Source organism: Suricata suricatta, chromosome 3 (genome assembly GCF_006229205.1).
Source record: "Suricata suricatta isolate VVHF042 chromosome 3, meerkat_22Aug2017_6uvM2_HiC, whole genome shotgun sequence".
NCBI lineage: Eukaryota > Metazoa > Chordata > Mammalia > Carnivora > Herpestidae > Suricata > Suricata suricatta.
In genome coordinates, this window is record NC_043702.1 from 119,667,501 (window position 1) to 119,688,016 (window position 20,516).

Consider the following 20,516-nt stretch of genomic DNA (forward strand, 5'->3'; position numbering starts at 1 on the left):
TCCCCATTTTAAGAGTCTCAGAGAGCTTAAGAAACTTGGGCTTAATCACAAAGCTAGTAAGAGACATAGTTGGGGTTTAGACCGCAGGCCAGTCAGTTTGGAAGCCCATGCTCTTGATTATTAGGCTGCACATCTTCTGCCAGGAGCTTGGATGACAAGTTGAAGTGGGGACACACCTGGAGCCAAGGAGCCCCGTGAAGTGCCAAAATTCCTACTGTTATGCTCCGAAGGAACGTCTAGACTTGTATTTCTAAGTCTTCTTCAGTTTTCCCTTGACCCTTGTCCAATCAGGCTTTCAATCACAGCGATTTCCTGAGACTGCTCCCACCAAGGTTGTCCTTTTCACTAAAGCCAGCACAACCAATCCTCTGTTCTTATTTCACCAGTTAAGCCCTGGTTTACTTCACAGGCTCTTCCTTCTGTTTCATTTGTGGATCTGCTCTCATCTTTCCATTTCCCACACCTTTGGAGTGCTCCAGTGCTCACTGCTATTTTCTTCCTTTTTACGTTCACTGATGTGGTGCTCCAAGCCAGCCTCTTAACTGTGAAGAGCATCTAAATGGTGATGAGTCCCAAATTTGTATTTCCAGCAAGGACTGTTTCCAGCCAAATGCCCACTGGATATCTCCATTTAGTTGTTGAAAAAGCCTCTCAAATTTTACATGTGGCAAACCAAAGTTCTGAATTCCTCATTCCCAAGCCTCTTATCATCTCACTAAATTATAAAATCATTCTTCTAGTTACTTTAGCCAAAGGCTTTGGAGTTAACTGAGATTCCCCTCTTCTTCTGACAAATTGTTGGCTTTACCACCAAAATATGCAATCACTTCCATTCCATGAATCATTGAAACCACCATCATCTCTCATCCATATTATTGTAAAAGCCTCCCATCTAGACTCCATGTTTCTACTATTTTCCTCTTATGGTCTGTTTTCAACACAACAACTTACGTGATTCAGTTAAAATGTGTATCATTCAGGGTCCCAGCCAGGAAAAGAATTCGCCCCAGATAAGTGAAGTCTTCAGTGCTGTAGAGCCTTTAGTAGAGGGACCATTTACGTAGACTGAGAAAGACTAAGAAAATAAACAAGAGAAGATGAGGCATCCAGAGACTGGCAGTAGTAGGAAGCAGCTATATTCCCGGGACTGAACATTCAAGGGACGAGACAGTGTTATCAGAACCCAATGAGAATTACCATCCTAAAGGAAAAGCCACCCATCAGACGCTGTCATGGAGGAGATATACAGCTGCTTCTAAAGAGATCACCCAAGCAGGGAAAGATTGCATAAGACACACCCCAACCACTCTTTCCTCTTTCTCTTTGATCTCCTGAAGGGCCTCGTAGTCACACCGATCAGGCACCAGCCACCAGTGATGCAGTATGCAGGAATCCGCCTCCTGAGACATCGGGCAGTGAGGTCTGAGAGTGGATGAATGTTGAGGGAGGGTAGCAGAGGGAAAGAAGATGACCAACACACGAGAATGCATGTCAGACCACTCTTCTGCTCAAAACCCTCCAGCGGTTTCCCATGCTACTCAGAGTAAAATCTAAAGTTCTCACATTGGCTCACAAAATCTTCCATGGTCATGTGCCTGCTTCCTAATCATTTTTGTCCTCTGAGATTTCCATTCTTTTTTGTAAGCTTAGCTATTCATTAAAACAGGTTATTATAATCCACCTAGAAAGGTAAAATATTGTGGCAGTAGCATTTTCAGAATATTAATTCTCTATATTTCCAGAAGCAGAAAGTCCAGCATTCAATAAATGCCAATTGAACAAATGGATGACTAAATGGATAAACCAGCCCCTTTTTGGTCATGAACTACAAATGTCTTTTTCTTCTATTAAGAAAACACTTTATATCTCCTTTCTTTTCTTTCAGTCTTATTATTTTGTTGGATATTTTTGTTGTTCTATGGGTTTGTTGGACATTTTTGCTCCTCTTTAAAAAACCACATACCAATCCAGGGTTTTCTTCAGAAAGTCAGTTTAGGTCATCTGACACCCAGCCACAACTACCTTCAGGCTCCATATTTGAACTATGTCCGCATGATATACCAGAATTCCAGAATGTTATATAAACTTCACCTCAATAATAATAATTTATAAAATACTGCACCTTCAATCTAAAGAGAAGATTTATGGTAGGCAAGATCACAGGACATGTTAGCAGTCCCTGAAGGGTGGTCTGGGGGAGTGAAGTTATTCAGTTATTTTGTGTTCCCCGAAGGGCGGAACTAGAGTGGGTGAGCATTATAAACCATCACAAAACCCTGGAGAGGCTGAAACCAATGCTGAGGGACTATTTGCTCACCATGAGATGGCTGAAGGAAGGCTCACTGAGTGCCACTGAAAGCAGCCCTAGGTCCATAAAAGGAAGTCCCCTTCCATTGTGCCTACACCCCTGTCACAAATGCCTGCACCGACCAAGGCTGTATCCACTGCAGTTTCCAACATGAGTGCACCATGGGTAGAAGGAGTGCACAGTCTCACATAACAACCAGGAACCCCACAGCTGATGCCTCGTTCTCCAATAACATCCTCTTCCACTCAGCTTCAGCTGCCTTCTCCCCTGAATACAGGGTCAACTTTGACATCACCCCAAACTGTGTCACCTCGAAAATCACATGCTCCAGCATCCCACTCTGTAATCATGGCCACCATTCTTGCCGACCCAGTGCTCATGTATCTCACTGCAACACTTCTTAATCCTACCTCACTGAACTGCCAGGCCACTAACTAGTTCCTTTATTTCCATTCTGTTCTGTACTGTGGCCAAGCATACCTTGTCATTCAAACCCTGCCTTCTGGGACAACTTATTTCATTTGAGAAAGGGGTTCTGCTCTTTATCAGGAGCCCAAATCTGTGTTTGTTCATCCTCTTATTTATTCATTCATTCAAAAACTATTTGTTGAGTATCTACTGCATATCAGAAATACGCTACATGCTAGGAACATAGCAATGAACAAGATCATGTGTTCCTACCCTTAAGGAGCTTAGAATCTAGTAGAAAACACAGGTATTAAACAATTACACAAATTGTTTAATTGTAATTAAAGGAAGGAATAAAAATATGGGCTTTGGGAGCACTGAAGAGGTGACCTAGTCTAAGGAGTTGACTATCACAAAGGGATATTTAAGCGGAGACCCTGAAACCTGAGTAAGACAGCAGGCAAAGAAAGGACTGTGGGAGGGAAGGAGTCCTTCAGGGGGAGGGTGGGTAACTTCAAGTGAAATAAGCCAGTGTGTTCAAAGGCACCAAGGTGGTCAGACACAGCTCTTCATTGTTGATGGAATGCAATATCCAAAGGGGCATGTTGTAAAGTGAGGCTGGGAGACAGGCAAAGACTAGATTTTGTGTGACTTGTGAGCTGTGTCATTCACTTGGAACCATAGTCCCTCCCAGCAACAGATTCAGAGCCTGGAGACCAATAAATTTAGAGGGGACTTATCATGTAATCCAGGGACAGTGATAAGGGTCCATTCTGAGGCTGTCAGTGGGACTCGAACACAGCTGGTTAAGGGTTATTAAAAGAACTATTGATAGAATTTTGCAGCGTTCGGAGATTAGGGAGAAGAACAAAATCTCCCTGATTATAGCTAAAACTCTGTTGTGGTGATGGCTGCACCATCTTAGGAATATACCAAAACTACTGGACCATCCACTTAAAGAAAGGGTGAATTTTATGGTATGTAAACTTTATCTAAATAAAACTGAACTGTTAAGAAAGAACCTACACACAGAAGTAAATATAAACACGTTTATTATCAAACTTTGTGCTGGCCATGTCACATACAAAACAGGTAGGGCATAAGCTTAAATAAATACATACTTAAAAAAAATCATAAAATATTTAAAATCATAATTTAAAATATGTTTAAAAACCCATTAACATATTTACATTTCATACAACTATTTCCATCACAGTATAAATATTTACAATATTTGAACAATTTCAGAGAAAATAATAATTCACTCCCTAGGCAGCCTGCTCGCAATGGTTGTTTATTTCTCTCTCCCTTATTTTCCAGAGTTCTTTTGCCCCTCAAAATTCTCTACTGTTCTGACACTTAGCATACCTCCCTGTTTACTTTAGGTGTTGCCTTTACATGCAGCCCGCATTTGTCAGAAACTTTGATTTTTTCAACACGTGCTAAGTCAATGTATGTGTGGGAGAGTTTTGATTCTCACATCACTTGCAAGATGGAGAAGCTTTGGAAATGGACCAGCCAAGAATTTCTCATTGCCAATGATCAACCGGTAACTGGGGATTCCTTAAGAATTTTACACTCCCTTATAAATAAATATATATGCTCACTCATACTGACTTTCCTCTCTTAATGAACACTCTAACAAACAGAATAGGACAATTAGGGAATACATAGTCAATATCTGCACTTTTTAAGAAACCCACCAAACAAATCCTTTACAAGGTGAGTTCCTATCATGGATTTAAAATCTCACGTAATATGTAAGAATTATATGTTGAGACATCGCATCTGATGAACATCTTTGGAGAAATCCAAAGCACGTCCGTATTTCTACATGTTTTTTTTTTTTTTCAACAAAGACACTCAAAGTTGTACCTTCATTTATTTTGCATTTATGCTTTTATGCTTTTAGCAAATCAGATCATTTGGCCTCATGGAAGCTTTTCATCACAGAAAACCACCTACCTCTGAAAAAACAGCTGACAGTGTACAAGTGTGTGCCATTTAGATTCTCTAGCACTGATACTAATGTTTTTCAAAGCGACACTTAGAACATCACACTGGTTAACATTGTACATAGCTGGGGGACAGAATTTGCCATTTTTTGAAATAATTTTACTACAGATGTAACATTAGAAATTGTGAATGAACAAAGATCTGGGATAAGTTACTTCTACCCTATTTTCATCCTAACATATACATATTTTAAAGTCCCTACAACACATACACTGAATTAGGAATTAGGGAAGATTGTATTTTCATCAATGCAAATAAAAAGAACACAGTCTGTTACAGCACTTTAAAAAGCAGTGAATCCCACAGGGATAAAAGTGATTAAGACTGTGCTTAGTACTCCTCACGCAGAGTAATAAGTAGGGTTTCCTCACGCACTTGCCTGTGGGCATTAAAGAATTTTCATTTTTTTTTCACGTTGGTGATAGAATACCTTTTGCCAAGTTGTTCACCCTAAAGTCTTGACAATTATTTACCCCCATGACAGCAACCATGTAATCAGCAGGGACACCATATGGGGCAAAAGAAAGAAACAATACCACAAAATACTATGTTTCTCCACGGAGATCTCACAGGGAGCAGGGGAGAGAGATAGAACAGGAATTCTGAGATGGTGGAGTCTTCACATTTGCCTGGAAGAGACTATGCTTTCCCTCGGTCCGCCAGTACTTTCCAGACACTGAAAACAGGAAAGAGAAGGTTGTCTTGCTAGTGGCAGATGGGCCTTGCTCCCTGGAGTCTGGATGGCTGAAGTCCTCATGGGTGCCTTGCTCCCAGCTTCAAGGCGGTGAGTGTGGGAGGTGAGAATGGCCAGAGATCAGAGGAGCGCTCTCTGTCTCTGCCGTCTTCAGGGTATTGTTCTAGTTCCCTGGAGGAACCTGTGCTCCAGCAAATGAAGAGAGCATGCCATCAGGACACCTAATATCCTGTATTAATAGCAACAATAAAATTCACCTTCTACCACAGACCACTGTGTTCACTGTCACAGGGGCATCCACATATACCCTCAGTGAGGGCCGCAAAACCATTCTGTATGATACTCTAATGGTGGATACAAGTCATTATACACTTGTCAAAACCTGTAAAATATGCCAAGCCAAGAGGAAATCCTAATGTCAACTGTGAATTTTAGCTAATAATAATGTATCAATATTGGCCCATCAATCGTAGCAAAATGCCACACTAATGCAAGATGCTAATAACAGAGGAACTTGGAGGGTAACGGATATGTTGGAATTCTAGTTTCTGCTCACTTTTCCTGCAAACCTAAAACTGCCTTAAAAAATGAAGTCTATTAATTTAGTCTAGTAATTTACAAATCTACTCGGTGGGGGGACTTGACCCTTCAAAATTCTCACAAAGCAGAGCACAGATTCTAGAACCCAACTGCCTAGGTTTGAATTCTGGCTATGCCACTCACTAGCTATGAGATTTTAGACAAATTATTTAACTTGTCCGTGTCTCGTGTTCTTCATCTGTGTAACAGGAAATATAGCAACAAGTCTCTATCTCCTATAATTCCTAACTTAGAACAGTTCTTGGAAGACAGTAAGCCACATAAAGGTTAGCTATCATCATCATTATTATGAACTTTCACTAGTGAAATGATGCAATAAAGCCCAGATCCTCGTTCCTTTTCTTCTACCAAGAAATGAAACAGCTTTCCATCCAACACCGTGAAGGTGGTGATTTTCCCCCTAGAACCTGGCAGGTTCAGGGGATATGCTTTCTCAAAATCACATGTGTTTTCAAGTCTTACCTGATTCCTTTGGACTTAAATGAGCTCAGAGGGCATCTGGTAGGATCCATTTGATTGCAGACTTTGGCAGCTGCTGTGGAATACATGAGAACACTAAGTAAGGCACTGTTTTCTAACACGAACAGGGAAAAGTATATAGAATGTTCAGGGGCCAGCTTTGGACAAGAATGCAACTTACCTGGCAGGAACAAATTTCTTTGCTGCAAGAAAAAGAAAACCGTTAAGTTGGACGAAAGACTCTTAAGGACATAGTAAACTCAGAAACTATATGGCTCTATTCCCCAGGGATTGCACACCCAGTGGCTTCAGAGTAACCACCAGAGTTTAGTGGCAACTGGCGTGAAATGCACACTCATCCCAGGGGCCCAGCTGCTTCCTAACACTGGCAAATCGCTACTGGCTCAGCCTGCCAAGTTCATCTGCCAGTTTTTCAGGAGAGGTCCCAAATCTAGATTTTACGTGAAATTTCCTATTTTATAAATGTCAGGACTTAATTTAAAAAAAAAAAAGAAAAAGAAAGCTAAATATCCTGTAGGGCCAAACACATCATAAGTGTGGCTAGATGTGCTGGCATATTCCTAGGAGATACTCCTACATTGAAGCGTGAATTCCAAGTAGATGTTTTGAAACTGTTTTAGCTATTTTCTGGGAGCACTCATCATGACCAGCCTACTGCACCCACTTGGCAGGGGGTGGGGGGAACCACAGAATTCCATGGGAATGGCACCCCCTGGAGTTGTCCGCTGTAACACAAGTAACATTTTTATTCCCTAAAGCTCCTCCCACTTCGAGTTGTACTATAAACTCTTTCCCTAAGACCACTGCTCAGTTTTACTGCGGTTTACTAGTGTTTAATTACTAGAGTCTAATTACTGCTGAAATGTGCAAAAGAGAGGGCACCTGGGTGGCTCAGTTGGTTAAATGTCTGACTCTTGATTTTGGCTCAGGTCATGATCTCAGTGTGTTGAGTTCAAGCCCTACACTGGGCTCCAGGCTTGGGATTCTCTCTCCCTCTCGCTCTCTCTCTCTCTCTCTCTCTGCCCCCCTACCCTGATTTTGCTCTCTCTCTCTCAAAATACATAAATAAACATTAAAAAAGATTTAAGAATGTGCAAGAGAGAACATGACTCATCAATGAGGAAAAACATACATTTTTCAAAAACATTTTTGGAGCACATTCCCAAGCTCCCTACCTCTCTTCCGCAGGCGTTTCAGAAGCCAGAGGACTAATGATGCTACCGTCATGAGGGAGGCCCCGGCAGCGGTGAGTTCAACAGCCAAGGGAATGCTGGATTCAGTGGGAGCTGGAGAGACAGAGGGGGAAGAACTGTCACAAGAAGGAACTGAACGCAAAGTCTTTCTGTGCCCTTTTCTTGGCACATGGATTAACCGTCCACTTCAATGCACGAGTAAGAGATGGTACTAAAGGCCTCTGCGATGGGCCCAAACCACCTGCAGGCTGTCTGCGGTCAAGGCCAGGAGCGCCCTCACCTGCCAGGCTTGAAGGGTGGAACCCACTGTGCCTCGGTCACCACTGCGCACGCGCCCTCTTCTCCCTCCTTTATTCTCCTTTCCCTCCTACTTTTATCTCTGGCTCCCCTTTTCCCACTTGTCAGAATTCTACCCACTCCGTCCACGTGTCAACTCTTCGGTTTTCCCTCTATGCACATACAAATAAATATTCGCCAGCTTTTTCACCTTGACAACCTTTCTGGTTTGAACATAATGAATGGTTCATTACTTTCCCCTTCTTCCGTGTAGTCCCCAAGACCACCACCACCAATCAATGCTTTACCTTCGCAGGTGGGCAGCATCCCAGACCAGTGTCCTGTGGTATCACACGTCAGAGCTGCGGAGCCATTGAGGGTCCATCCCTCAGGACAAGCAAATGCACACACAGTGCCAAACACAGGCTCCCCGCTGCAGCTCACGTTCATCTTTCCCGACACTGCCAGTCTTGAACATCCTACCACTGCAAATGACAGGCACATAGGTAGAGGTTAATAAAAATCTAGTGGAAAACATTTAAACCTGGCTGAAAAGTCATCAATAAACGTAACTTATAAGCACTGCTTAGTTTTCCACATGTAGGAAATTAGGATCAAGCCGGGGGGGGGGGGCAATCTAGGTTCAGATACATGGGACGTATTTGACCTATGCTCCTTAAAGTCTTAATTTGGTCCTACCTTGGCAGGAGGGGACTTCGTGTGTCCACTGTCCCTGCGAGGTGCACTCAAGTTGAGCTGACCCACGTAATCCGAAGCCTTCTTCACAGCTGAAGGCACAGGAAGACTTGTAGGTGAATTCTCCAGTAGGGGATTGGGTACACGTCACTGAACCACTCTGGGGCTGCCGGACAGCATCACACTTCACAGCTGGGAGACACGAGCGAGCACATTAGAAGTCTGAATCAGGCAGCGACAGGTTTCTCATGTAATCACGTCCCTCACTCTTCAATAGTTTTATGTTAAAATAAAAACAAAAACCGTACCTTCACATGTAGGCTCCTCGCTGTCCCATTTGCCTGTGGGGCCACACTGGAGCTTTCTGGATCCCTTCAAGACAAATCCCTCTTCGCAGAAGAACTGACAGCTGGACCCCCTTCGGAAACTTCCAGAAGCACTAGGAGGACAGCTCATGTAGCCTCTCTCTGGGCGGGACAAGGCTTTGCACTGTAAAGCTGAGACACCAAAATGATGGTCAGAAAATATTGTGGTGGAACTGGAGAGCCCTTGGCATTTGATGAATGAACCCAGTTCATTGTAGACAAAGCAACATTCAGAGATCTCAAGGCTCTTCATTACTTCCTGGACAACTGGGAAGGTGCCTATGTTTTCTTTGAATGCCAATCCCTTCATTGACCATGGCACTCAGTAGAGGAAGGCCTTTCACAGAACTTGTCTTTCCTGAGCACTGCTCTGACATTCAAAGGGGTTACAGTCAAGACAAAAAGGTAATGTAGTCAGAAAGCAACATCTAGGTCTTGGATGCTTACAGATGATGCCAAAATGCAAAGAATATGAAAAGGTAGTGCATAAAATGTGTCTGCTTTGCAGCTTGATTTGGGTCTTGTGGCTTCTTGCCACTGGAAATCACTCTGTGCTATATTTGGCTACAAGAATACCAGTGCTCAACAGCAAAAACTGCTTGTTTTCAATATTGTTGCTCTTGCTTCAAAGTGAATTAAAGTTTAATGCTTATCTGTGTATTAAGGGTGCCTCTATATATGTCATTGAACTTGACACATCCTTATCACTTCTAGTTATGAGCAATTTCAGAAGTATTATAAGAGTTTTAGAATCAAGTCATGTACTCATCATAATCCTACGTTTTAAATTTTCTTGTGTGATATCCCCTTAGGCTAAGATTTCCACCTACTTCATGCTGATGCTTCTACAAAGTTGTATTAGCAGAGCACAGGCAAAAACCCAGCAAAGCATCCACTCTTGGTATATACAATCCATCCCCTGGATAAGCATCCATTCTTTTATTTGAAACTCAAAAATACAAGATGAATGCTGTCCATCAAATCTGATCACTCTAGTTAAAGCAGGCATCTGGTTTCATTTGAGCTGGCCGTTTTGAAGGCTGTTGCCCTTTAAGAAAGGGAGTGTGTGAAGGAGAGGCTCTCTCCGGCTTACCTTCACAAACTGGGACTTGCTGACTCCATTGCCCTTGTGCAGTACATTCAAGCTGGGCTGGCCCCTGCATCACAAAGCCTTCCTCACAGGTGAAACTGCAGGAGGACCTGAAGGTGAAGTTCCCTGCAGGAGCGTGGCTACAGCTCACAGATCCATGCTGAGGATGGCCGATGGCGTCGCAGGTCACAGCTGTAACATATGCACCCATGCACATTAGCAGGTCTGGCCTGAACATTTTCAAGTATAGGTTGAGAAAAAGAATGTTTACAGTAAATCTTGATGTGGGACAACTCTACCTTTGCATGTTGGTTTCTTGTTGTCCCATTTCCCGGATGAGGTACACTGGAGGTGCTGGGATCCCATTAGTTCAAATCCTTCTTCACACTCAAAGTCACAAGTTGTGTTCCATGGGAAGTTTCCAGAGCTTTGGGAACAGTCCATGACTCCATTGGTTGGATTTGTCAGAGCATCACATTCAACTACTGGGGATTTGAAAGAGCACCATGAATTATATAGATATGTTCACTTCCTACTGAATTGGAGTTTATATCAGGGCAAGGAAGCAGCCTTCAAACAATAGATCCGAAAGTCCTAAGATAATTCTTGGGAAAATGCACACACACAATAAAACTTGTATGCTTTTTAATTAATACTTTCATCTTTGCCAACTGATTTATACTTTGACTATGCTGAGTGGTCTCTGATCTACTTTACGATGTCTCTGATCTATGTTGTGTAAGGTGAAAACAAAGAAAAAACAGCTTCTAGATCATGATTTATGTCTTATTGTGTGGTAACAAAAATACTGAAATACACAGGACATTCATTTATGTCAGCCCAGAAGGACCTTGGAGCAAAAAGCTTCCGTCTCTGGCCTAGAAAGATAAGACTGAGAGAGAGGGGTGCCTGGGTGGCTTAGTTAAGCCTCTGGCTCTTGATTTCAGCTCAGGTCATGATCCCAGGGTCCTGAGATTGAGCCCTACATTGGACTCTGTGCTGGGCATAGATACTTCTTAAGATTCGTGCACGCATGCACTCTCTCTCTCTCTCTTAAAAATTTTTTGAAAAACTGAGAGTAAAACAGATATGGGGACTGCTAGACTACCATGGTCTTAAACCCACCTACTGCATGAGAGAGATTTAGCCGAAGATAAGTCATTAAGATTTCTCAAGTGGGTTCCACTGTTACGAGCACCCTCTTACAAATCACTAGAGTCTCAGAAGAGTCCATTTCAAACATGGAATATGAACCTCTCTCAAATGAAGCAGGCACCCTATTGGCCATGCATGTTGGCTAAGAGAAGTCTTACTGAAAGCAACAAAAAGAACTTGCCCTGGAGTCCTGAAAATGTTATACATCGGATTAAAAAACAACAACAACAAGGCAATGAAGGGTGAGTTTGAGAATGTTCTGGGAATTCGGAGAGATATTTACCATTGCAGGCAGGAGTAGGGGCGCTCCATTCTCCCGTGGAAGTGCACTGTATGGCCTCTGTGCTGCTTGGGAGGTAGCCCTCTTCGCAGCTGACAGAGCAGAAAGAATTGTAGCTGAAGGTCCCCAGAGGGTGGGTGCAAACCAGGCTTCCATGCTCGGGGTCTTCCTGAGCTTGACAGGTCACCACTGAAAGGAGAAACCACATCAGTTCTGCTCTCTGTCATCCTGCATAAAGTTAGAAAGCCCTGGAAGCTATAACTACTGTTTATGCTTCCTATGCACCAGGCACTATGCATTCATTCCCATCAGCCTCACCATTGAAGTTGATGCTATCTTTACCCTCCTTATGCAATGACAAAGTTGGGACTCAGGGAGTTTTAACTACCTGGTCCAAGTGTCGTAAGTCATAGTGGTAAATCTGGGGCTTTGAAGCTGTTTGGGGTGGGGTCTGACTTTGACTTCAAGGCCTTGGCTCTTAACCACCACGTGACATGTGCTCTGGGTAGGGAAGACAGGCAGGCCTGACACCAGAGCCAGTTGGACGCGGGATGGCGCTACCAACTCAAGTGAAGGCAAAGCTGAGATGAGACTTACCTTGCTCACACCCGAGTCCCCGGAAGCCAGGGTAGCACTCGCACATGTAGTTGTTGACGGTCTCCACACACTCACCATGGCCACTGCAGGATGTAGGGTTACATGCAGCTGCAGAAAACACAATTTTTGAGGAGGAGGATCATTACTGTGCTTAGAATGCGTTCCTTTGGACTTAGGATCAACAGTGTGCAACAGAGATGTTGCCAATGATGTGGACTGCCAGAGATCTTAATTGCAGTGCTTGACCCAATGCCAAAGCCAAGTTTTAAACTCAACTATTTTGGCCCTTGATTGCTGATGTACAGATGTCAGGGGTATAGCCGTAATTGGCATCAAGAATATAAAATTCACTTTCTCACAAACTCCTTCTGCAAATAAATGAGTAACTAAACTATGTATTGTATGCATATATACACTACATATGTACTGACTTACACATACGCAGATGTATACAAGGATGCATATGTTCTTTCCTACATTCATGCAAAGAAGCAAAAAGATGTAATTTACTAAACAGAATGTTTTAAAACCCTGTATTTTATAACATAAAATTACCATAGCAGAGACCAATTTTCGCATACTGTCAACAGCTTGTCAAGATGCCCACAACTTGAAACTACCTCCCAGTGCTGCCCAGAGCCCCATACCTGTGTAACATAAGGCCAGCTTCTTTTTGCTACATCTCTCATCATTCCACTTGCCCGTGTCCTTGTCTCTCTTGATGTAGATCTCCACGCAGTCCTCATTGTTTTGCTTGTTGTTCGGTTCACCAGGAGCCCAGTTCTTGGCTTCTTCAGTCAGAGGTTTCTGGGTCCCTATCCAGGTCCAGGTATCATTGACCTTTCTAATTCCAATCCAGTAGTAAGTTGGTGAATAGCTCAAGATGGAGTTCAGGTATTCAATCTCTTCCTGGTTTTGAATTGCGACCAGATGTGTGTAGTGTTGCTGGCAGTAAGCACTAGCTTCATCAAAGGTCATGATTTCTGTGGAGGCATTGTAAGACCAGGCTCTACTTCCTTTAAACAGGAGAAGCACTAAAGAGGAAAATGTGAATGGCATGAAAAGTTTAGTCCAACTCTGGTTTGACTCTTTTAATGGGGCTTTTTACTCTTATTTTCATCATAGGGTACCTTTGGGATGACTCGATTATTTTTGTCTTTTCCAAAGTAAGAAAGGGCATATAGATAGAGAAACTACCATTCACTGCACATACCTTTTGTGACTAACCCACCACCCCCAATTTGGTGCTTTCCCTGCACTCACCCACCACAATCTACCAGTATATCCATTACAGCAGAATGATAATCAGAATAACTAAGCCTTATGGAGTACTGAGTATGTACCACCAAGCACTGGCTGAGGCTTTCTCCATGATACTGGATCCTCACAATGCCTCTGGGAAATTTATGATCAACACTTTACACATTGGGAGTCTGAGACACTAAGAGGTAAAGGAAATTGCCCTTAGCCCGGGGTGGAACACACTGGGCAGAGAGGCCAGGGAAGCTGCTAAACACCCTACAATGCACAGGCCCCCCATGAGGAGGAATTGGGTGTCCAAAATGCCAGTGGTGTCACGGATGAGAAACCTTGATCTGGTGAGTGACATTGACGTACCAAGAGTGAGAGCAGGGAGAAGTCGAGAAGCACCCATGACTTCCAGGTTTCTTTTCATCAAAAGATTAGTCTTGAAAGGCCTTGCTGGGGGGAAAAATACAAAATTCATTATAGAAAGAAATTTTAGGTCACTGAGATCATTCTACAATGACGTTTTCCGTGGCAGCAACAGATTTTAGGTAAAAGATAACAGTGCCCCCATTTTTGCGTGTTTCAAAGAAGTCGATGGGATTGAATACATACACAAGTTAAGACTTTCATTGTTTAGGTGAAAGAGAAAAGCCAGGTTTTAACAAATCTGACTACAGCAAGAACCTGCACAGGCCTTTTATCCAAAGGCTTTCTGCCTATCTGTTCATATGGATAATCTCGTTTCATGGCCACCATTGTAAAGACTCTGCACTTACTGTTTTGTGAGGCAATGGTTTCAGTGTCCGTGTCTGACTCCTTGCGTCACTGGCTGCTTCTTTCTTGTGCCACTTTGCAGTTCTGTGTGAAGTCAGCCAAGAACAGCAGAGCCCTGCTTCTGCAGGAGGCCCTTTATAGGAGGCTCGTTTCCTGTGAGTAATAGGAGGATATGTCCAAACCCAGTACAGAGGAATTCCCCAGCAGCATCCAAAAAGTTTCCCGGGAATATCCATAACGCCCCGAAATTACAGTGATGTCAGAAACCCTGGGCCTCCAAGCTAATTCTCCTATGTTCATGCCTTTTTTTAAAAAAATATATATATATTTAGTTATTTTTGAGAGAGAGAGAGAAAGAGAGAGAGAGAGACATGGGCAGAGAGAGAGAAGGGCAGAGAGAGAGGAAGACACAGAGTCAGAAGCAGGCTCCAGGCTCTGAGCTGTCAGCACAGAGCTGGACGTGGGGCTCAAACCCATGAACCATGAGATCATAACCTGAGCCGAAGTCAGACGCAAAACCGACTAGACACCAAGGCACCCCTCATGCCTTTTTATTTTACATGAAGCCTATTAATATGGTACAAATGGAGGGAGGAATTCTAATAACATAAAATCGATGTCTTTAACAAGTTTAAAGACTTTGCTAATCAGCATCTCTCATGTAATTGTGGTCATAACCAGAAATTCACAAACACAGGCAAACTCAGACTTGGTTTAATGAGCTGTAGACTGCTATTCTTAATTTTCCCATGTGTAGCTGTCAGTAGTGGGCCACCAATGTTTTTTTCCTCTCTCTCTCTCTCACCTACCAATTCAACCCATCTTAAGGTACACTGTCTCACAGAGGAATGAGTCACAAGGTATCTGTTAATCCTGATTCTGTGCATAGTTATAGCTAAGTTACTAGAAATATCTCCCAGGCAAAAGTTTGAAATAATGCTTTCTTTCTTAAAAATAAGATAAATGGGAAACAGATTTCAATGTCCATGTCTGGAAAACATTTAATCATGATTTGTTCAATGAAAAAAAATAAGATGAAAACTATATGTACTCGTATTTAATTGACTCAAATTTTGTTTAAAACGTTTAAGCTATGAATGTGTCAAAAATAACAAAACTGTACCAAAATGTTAACAGTGGCTATCTCTGGATGGCAAGATCGGGGTAGGTTTTATATTCTTCATGACTATTTTCAACATTTTCCCATTTTTGCAAGGGCTCTCTATTACTTTTATAGTAAATATAACATAGTTCAAAGAATTGTGTGTCCAAAACACAAATGAATATATATATTGTGTATATCTAAACACAAGTGAATATATATATTATGAATATAGTTTATATATATAATCTTTGTATGGACATTTCTCTGGGATGATAGAATATCCCCATCTCTGCATCTTATCTAATTCAAATGCTAGAGACAGTAAGTGGGGATCATTTTAATTTTTGTAGGAAAACTTGTTGACCTCTACACCTACTTTCCAGAAGATCCTAGTATCAAAGCAAATTCTCTCTGTGGCTTAATTTACATTGAGAGAACTTCTGGACAGACAAACCAGTATCAGAATAGGGGGTAAGAGGAATACAAAGTGGAATGAATTTGGTAGTAAGGGTAATTTATTCCAAGAGTTCTGATATTCCAAACCTACTCATCCTTACTGTTATCTTGCATTTGCCCAGAATATGCCCCTGAGGTTGGGTCAACAAACCAGGCACCTGGGAACTGAGGGTTGGGAGGCTCTCTTCAGGCTCCAGGTTGCTCCAGGGGCCATGAACAGACCTAGCCTGGCTCTCATGAAGGGACCTTAGCACAATGAGGGGCAGGAGTGGGGTGACAGCGACTATCAGGATCTGATGAGGGTGCCCACTTGTTGGAGAGGGAGAATAAGTTGAAGGAATTGGGGGAGAGTTGAATAGCTGGGGGTGTTGGGTATTATCTCCCCCTCCCACTACCACAAATAAACCCAATTTCTCCAAGCAACAGGCTGATTAGAGGTGCCTTGAGGTACCATCGAGTTTCCCAGGCTCTGAATATACACGCTGCTGTCCAGAGACTTCTTGGTTTCAACTCTGGCTTCCTATGGACTTTTGGACAGCCTCCACACTAGGGAGGCTAAGAGAAGAGGAAAGACACTGCAAACATGAACACAACCTGAGCTCTGCCACCACAGCTATTTTGTCTGTGAGGCACCACGCTTCCTGGCTTCTTTATCCCTTTTCCTGGAAGTTGTTTGTCCTTTCCTCTCCAGCCTTTAATGAGCATCAAGGACTCTACCCACTTTCTCTTCTGTACCCAAACTCATTCTCATTTTTATGGAGAAGAGGCATCCCTGAGGGAGAAGAGAGAGCCAGATAAATCATTTGGAGGTTTCCAAGACAAATGCTCCAAGTTTATCCAAAGCTGTCCTGGGGGCGAATTTTTATCCCTATCAATAATAGCTGGGGGCGAATAAAAACCATGGGCAGGAGACAATTGGGCTCAATGGAAGGCAGCACCAGCCATAACCACGTGGGACAAGACCAACTTTCAAGGTGTAAATTTAGCTTTGGTTCCTCACTGCTGACGGGAAACACAAGGCATGGGCCGCAGCCTTCCTGATGCTCCTAGTTGGTTTCCTCAGAGCTGAGCTGTATTGCTGAACACTTATTTTTATTTTTTAAATTTTTATGTTTATTTATTATTGAGACAGAGAGAAAGGGAGCATGAGCAGGAGAGGGGCAGAGAAAGAGGGAGACACAAAATCTGAAACAGGCGCCAGCTGACAGCTCGGAGCCCAACACAGGGCTTAGAACTCATAAACCGTGAGATCATGACCTGATCCAAAGTCAGATGCTTAACCAACTGACCCCCCAGGTGCCCTTGAACACTTATCTTTTAAAATCTAGCTAGCTTCTCTTCCCACATTCTATTCTCCTGACACCTGGTGTGCTTCCACAGCGGCTAAGGCAGGGAGGGGAAATCCCAATACAAATACAAGTCTTTTTACAGAATTCAAATGTGATATTTTTTTCACATCCCAAATTGCTAAATTAAGTTTCTAATATCGTGGTATAAAATGGCATTTCTTGCTTGAACGAAACATAAGCCTATTTGATGGAAAATTGGTCTGGCTCCCTCTAAATGTATTTCCCAGGAAGGCACGTTCACTCAATTGCAAATCTGTAGCTATCTTAGAGCAGCTGGGTCAGGCAGGTGCCCTGGGCTCGCTCTCTCAGTCTGAACTCCCACACTCGGGAGAAGAGTGGGGCTCAGAGACTTCTTTCAGAGGAGGCTCGCTGCACAGTTTGTTTAAAATGCATACCTTCAGGTCCAGCATTCAGAGACCCTGATTCATTGGGCCTGGCTGGGACCCCAGGAAGCTGCACATTCAATGAACATCTCAGGTGATTCCAATTCAAATGCCCAAACTCCACCACACTTAGAGATATAATGACCCATGGCCACCTGATTTAGGAGAGAATGTCAAGAAGACCATACGGCTGGTGCTCAGTCATAAGTACTAGAATTTTGATCAAAAGGTCACTGTAGTTAAGACACCTTCTCTGCTGGAAAGCTAGAGGCCCCGTTTGTAACAGTGCTGGGCAAAAACAAGGAATATCTAGGATGAGTGGATGCTTGGAATTCTTACACTTGGAAAATTGGCGGGTTTTAACCAAAGAAAAAGAATAGCTGCTAAAGAAATAATGTGAGTACGTAGATGTTCTGTTAGTCTCCTCCTCTTTTTGAAAGGACCCTGTAATTCCACAGATTCTCCTTTTGGAACTTCCTACACGATTCTGAGACTTACAATTTTAAGTGTTTCCTTGTTTCCTTCCTCTTTGGCTACGCCTTATATTGAGGTTTTGGCTTACTGTTTTGGGATCTAAACGAACTAAGGAGAATATCTTCAAAATGAGCACTGGTGAATTCCCAAAGCGGAAAGGAACAAGTGCAGGTGGCCTGGTGAATTGACAAAGCTTTTCCTGAGTGTAGCCAGACTGTTCGCCGACGCTGGTTAACGGACTGAGGAATATGTCCCTGGGTTTTAGAAAAGTCCCCTTACTTGTTTTCCTTGGCCACCATGCTGCTTGTTTTGTGACACAGAGGTTTCCTAAAGGACTATTCTTAGCTTTGTGCTCAGTGTTTCACATCAGAAAAGATGGGGTCGGGTCACTTTTTAACTAGTAAGAGATTGCTGCTTGATGCTAGTTAGCTCTGTGACTTGGAGAAAGTTCTTTGTCTCTTTAGGCCTCAGATTTCCCATGTGAGAACCAACTGTGTCTGGCTACTGTCCCTGCTGCTATAGTATACCTAATGTTACAATTTCAATTTAATTACGTTTAAAATTTAAGTTTTCCTATATTTAATTTAAATTTAAAATCTAAATCCAAATTTAAGTCGACATCCAAATGTTCATTATTCTTAGCTGATGATTAATAGCTATATGCAAGGTGCCTACTGAGTACCAAGCTCTTTACTCCATACAGATTTCACAAAATAAAAGGCAGGCATTATTAATTTCATTTTACAGAGGTTGAAACACAGACCCAGAGAGGTTAGACAACAACATACCTGTGTTTTTTTTTTCAGTTACTTAATAGTCAGCAGGGATTCAAATCCGTTTCTGTGTTATTCTGAAGACCAAGTCCTTTGTGTTCGTTCCATGCCGGCTCACACTGAAACCCCAGCAGGAAATCCACTTTAGCTTTTCACATGAAAAAAAAAAAGTTACAGCAACCTTTTTCACTTCCTATACCCCTGGCTGGCCCTGTAAGTTGAGTGTCTTAGGTTGGGTACCTTTCAGAGTAGACGCTAAGACAAGGATGTGGGTGAAAGTCATTTATTTGGGAGGTGATCCCAGGAAGCATAGTAGGAGTGAGTGAAGAAGTAAGAGAGGAAAGGAAGGAAGCTCATGCAGGGTGGGCTAATGAGCAGGTTACCACTGTGTGAACAAGGCCTCAGCCGCACCAGAGAACTCTGGGACATCCCTAAGAAGAGCGCTCAGGAGGGCGGAGGGAGCTGGGGTGGACCCACCAATTCTATTTTGTCATTGGCTGAGGGCTGATCCTGGGGGGAACTTGGTTAATTACCCTGCACTTCCAAATGGATTCCTGAGGCCAAAGCCCTCCAGCAAAGAGTGGCAGGCGCTTGTGGGTGGAAATGACATGATCTGACTTCTGAATGTTGTGCTGGGACAAGATGGATGTGTTAGTTTCCTATCACAGCTATAACAAGTTACGACAAATTTATTTTTCACCGTTTCTGTAGGTCACAGGTACAGCTTATGGTTTCTCTGCTCTGGGTTTCACATTGTCAAAGTCAAAACATAGGCCAGTTCAGCTCTTCTTGGGAAATCTTGGGAAGAATCTACTTCCATGGTCATTCAGATGGTTGATAGAATCCAGTTGTTTTTTTGTGGTTGTAGGACTAAGGTCCCTGTTTCCTTGCTGGCTGTCAACCAGGAGTCATTCTCAGCTTCTAGGGGCCACCTGCCTTCTCTGACTTATGACCCCTTCACCTTCCCAACTCAGTAATGACTGAGTCCATCTTTTCAAATCTCTCCAACTATAGGGTGGGCTGGAAACAGGGGAGGACAGAAGAACAAATATTCCCAGGGCCCTGCTTTTTCTCTTGAGGATGTTTTAAAAAAAGAAATGGTTTATAATTTGTAGTTTTGTGGGTTTTTTGTGGTTTTGTACCTGCTGTTAGGGGTCAGCCATTTTTAAGGATCTGGGATGATCTAATTGGCCTTCAGCATGTTTTCTGTCCTGCTTCTGACTCTACTTATGGTGTGACCACATTTACTGTAATCTCAAAGGAGGAAAATAAAACTTATGAAAAAGGCAACAGCAACAAATCCTATTCTGAGTATTCCAGGAATTTTTTTTGTGTTTATACCTAATGGTACTATCAGTAGTTGGTTTGTATAAAATGGTTAACGAGGCCAAAAAGAAAGCTTTCTTTGTCTCCTTTTTTGATCTATGAATTGGCTGCTTATGTTTTGGTGATGTATATGTGAAACGATGTTGGCCAATGATAAATTGGAATTTTATTTTGCTGAGTCATCCTAAAAAAGGGAGGTATGGAAGGACTGATTCACTACATGGAGTCCTTTGCCAATAGGCGATGTTTGCTATCATCCCATTTTATTTACTGTTCATGAGTTGCTGGTGTCAAATTTTTACTGAAAAATGGGGTCATTCTGGACTTCATAATGATGACTTCTCATAGAGCCCCCACCTCAGCCTGGCTTTTAGTAAATGATCACAGATACATGTTGAATTAATAAATGAACGAAGTCACTTCAACTGTAGGGCATCTGCTCTTGTGTCCTAATCATGCATTTCACAACA

At 42.7% G+C, this 20,516-nt stretch overlaps 1 protein-coding gene across 2 annotated transcripts; it reads right to left on the reverse strand.

Moving 5' to 3' along the window:
* Window positions 1–3,751: 3,751 nt before the first annotated feature.
* Window positions 3,752–14,275, reverse strand: SELE (selectin E). 2 transcript variants are annotated; one of them, XM_029933063.1, is made up of 14 exons: window positions 14,183–14,275; window positions 13,776–13,859; window positions 12,806–13,192; window positions 12,159–12,266; window positions 11,565–11,750; window positions 10,426–10,611; window positions 10,130–10,318; window positions 8,980–9,168; window positions 8,675–8,863; window positions 8,284–8,460; window positions 7,682–7,792; window positions 6,667–6,688; window positions 6,489–6,561; window positions 3,752–5,408 (listed from the first exon to the last, which is right to left on the reverse strand). In XM_029933063.1, the coding sequence occupies exons 2-13, from the start codon at window positions 13,831–13,833 to the stop codon at window positions 6,504–6,506; spliced, it is 1,860 nt and encodes a 619-aa protein (XP_029788923.1). In that variant the 5' UTR covers window positions 13,834–13,859; window positions 14,183–14,275; the 3' UTR covers window positions 3,752–5,408; window positions 6,489–6,503. The 2 variants fall into 2 exon arrangements, with proteins under 2 accessions (XP_029788923.1, XP_029788922.1); XM_029933062.1 differs by having other exon boundaries at window positions 3,752–5,607.
* Window positions 14,276–20,516: the final 6,241 nt, after the last annotated feature.

Coding starts and splice junctions, on each gene's coding strand:
- SELE (XM_029933063.1), bottom strand. CDS start 13,833: ATGAAAAGAAACCTGGAAGTCATGGGTGCTTCTCGACTTCTCCCTGCT. Junction 12,267..12,805: donor GCTGGCCTTATGTTACACAG/GTATGGGGCTCT, acceptor TGTTTTCTGCAG/CTGCATGTAACCCTACATCC. Junction 6,689..7,681: donor GAAACGCCTGCGGAAGAGAG/GTAGGGAGCTTG, acceptor TTTTTCTTGCAG/CAAAGAAATTTGTTCCTGCC.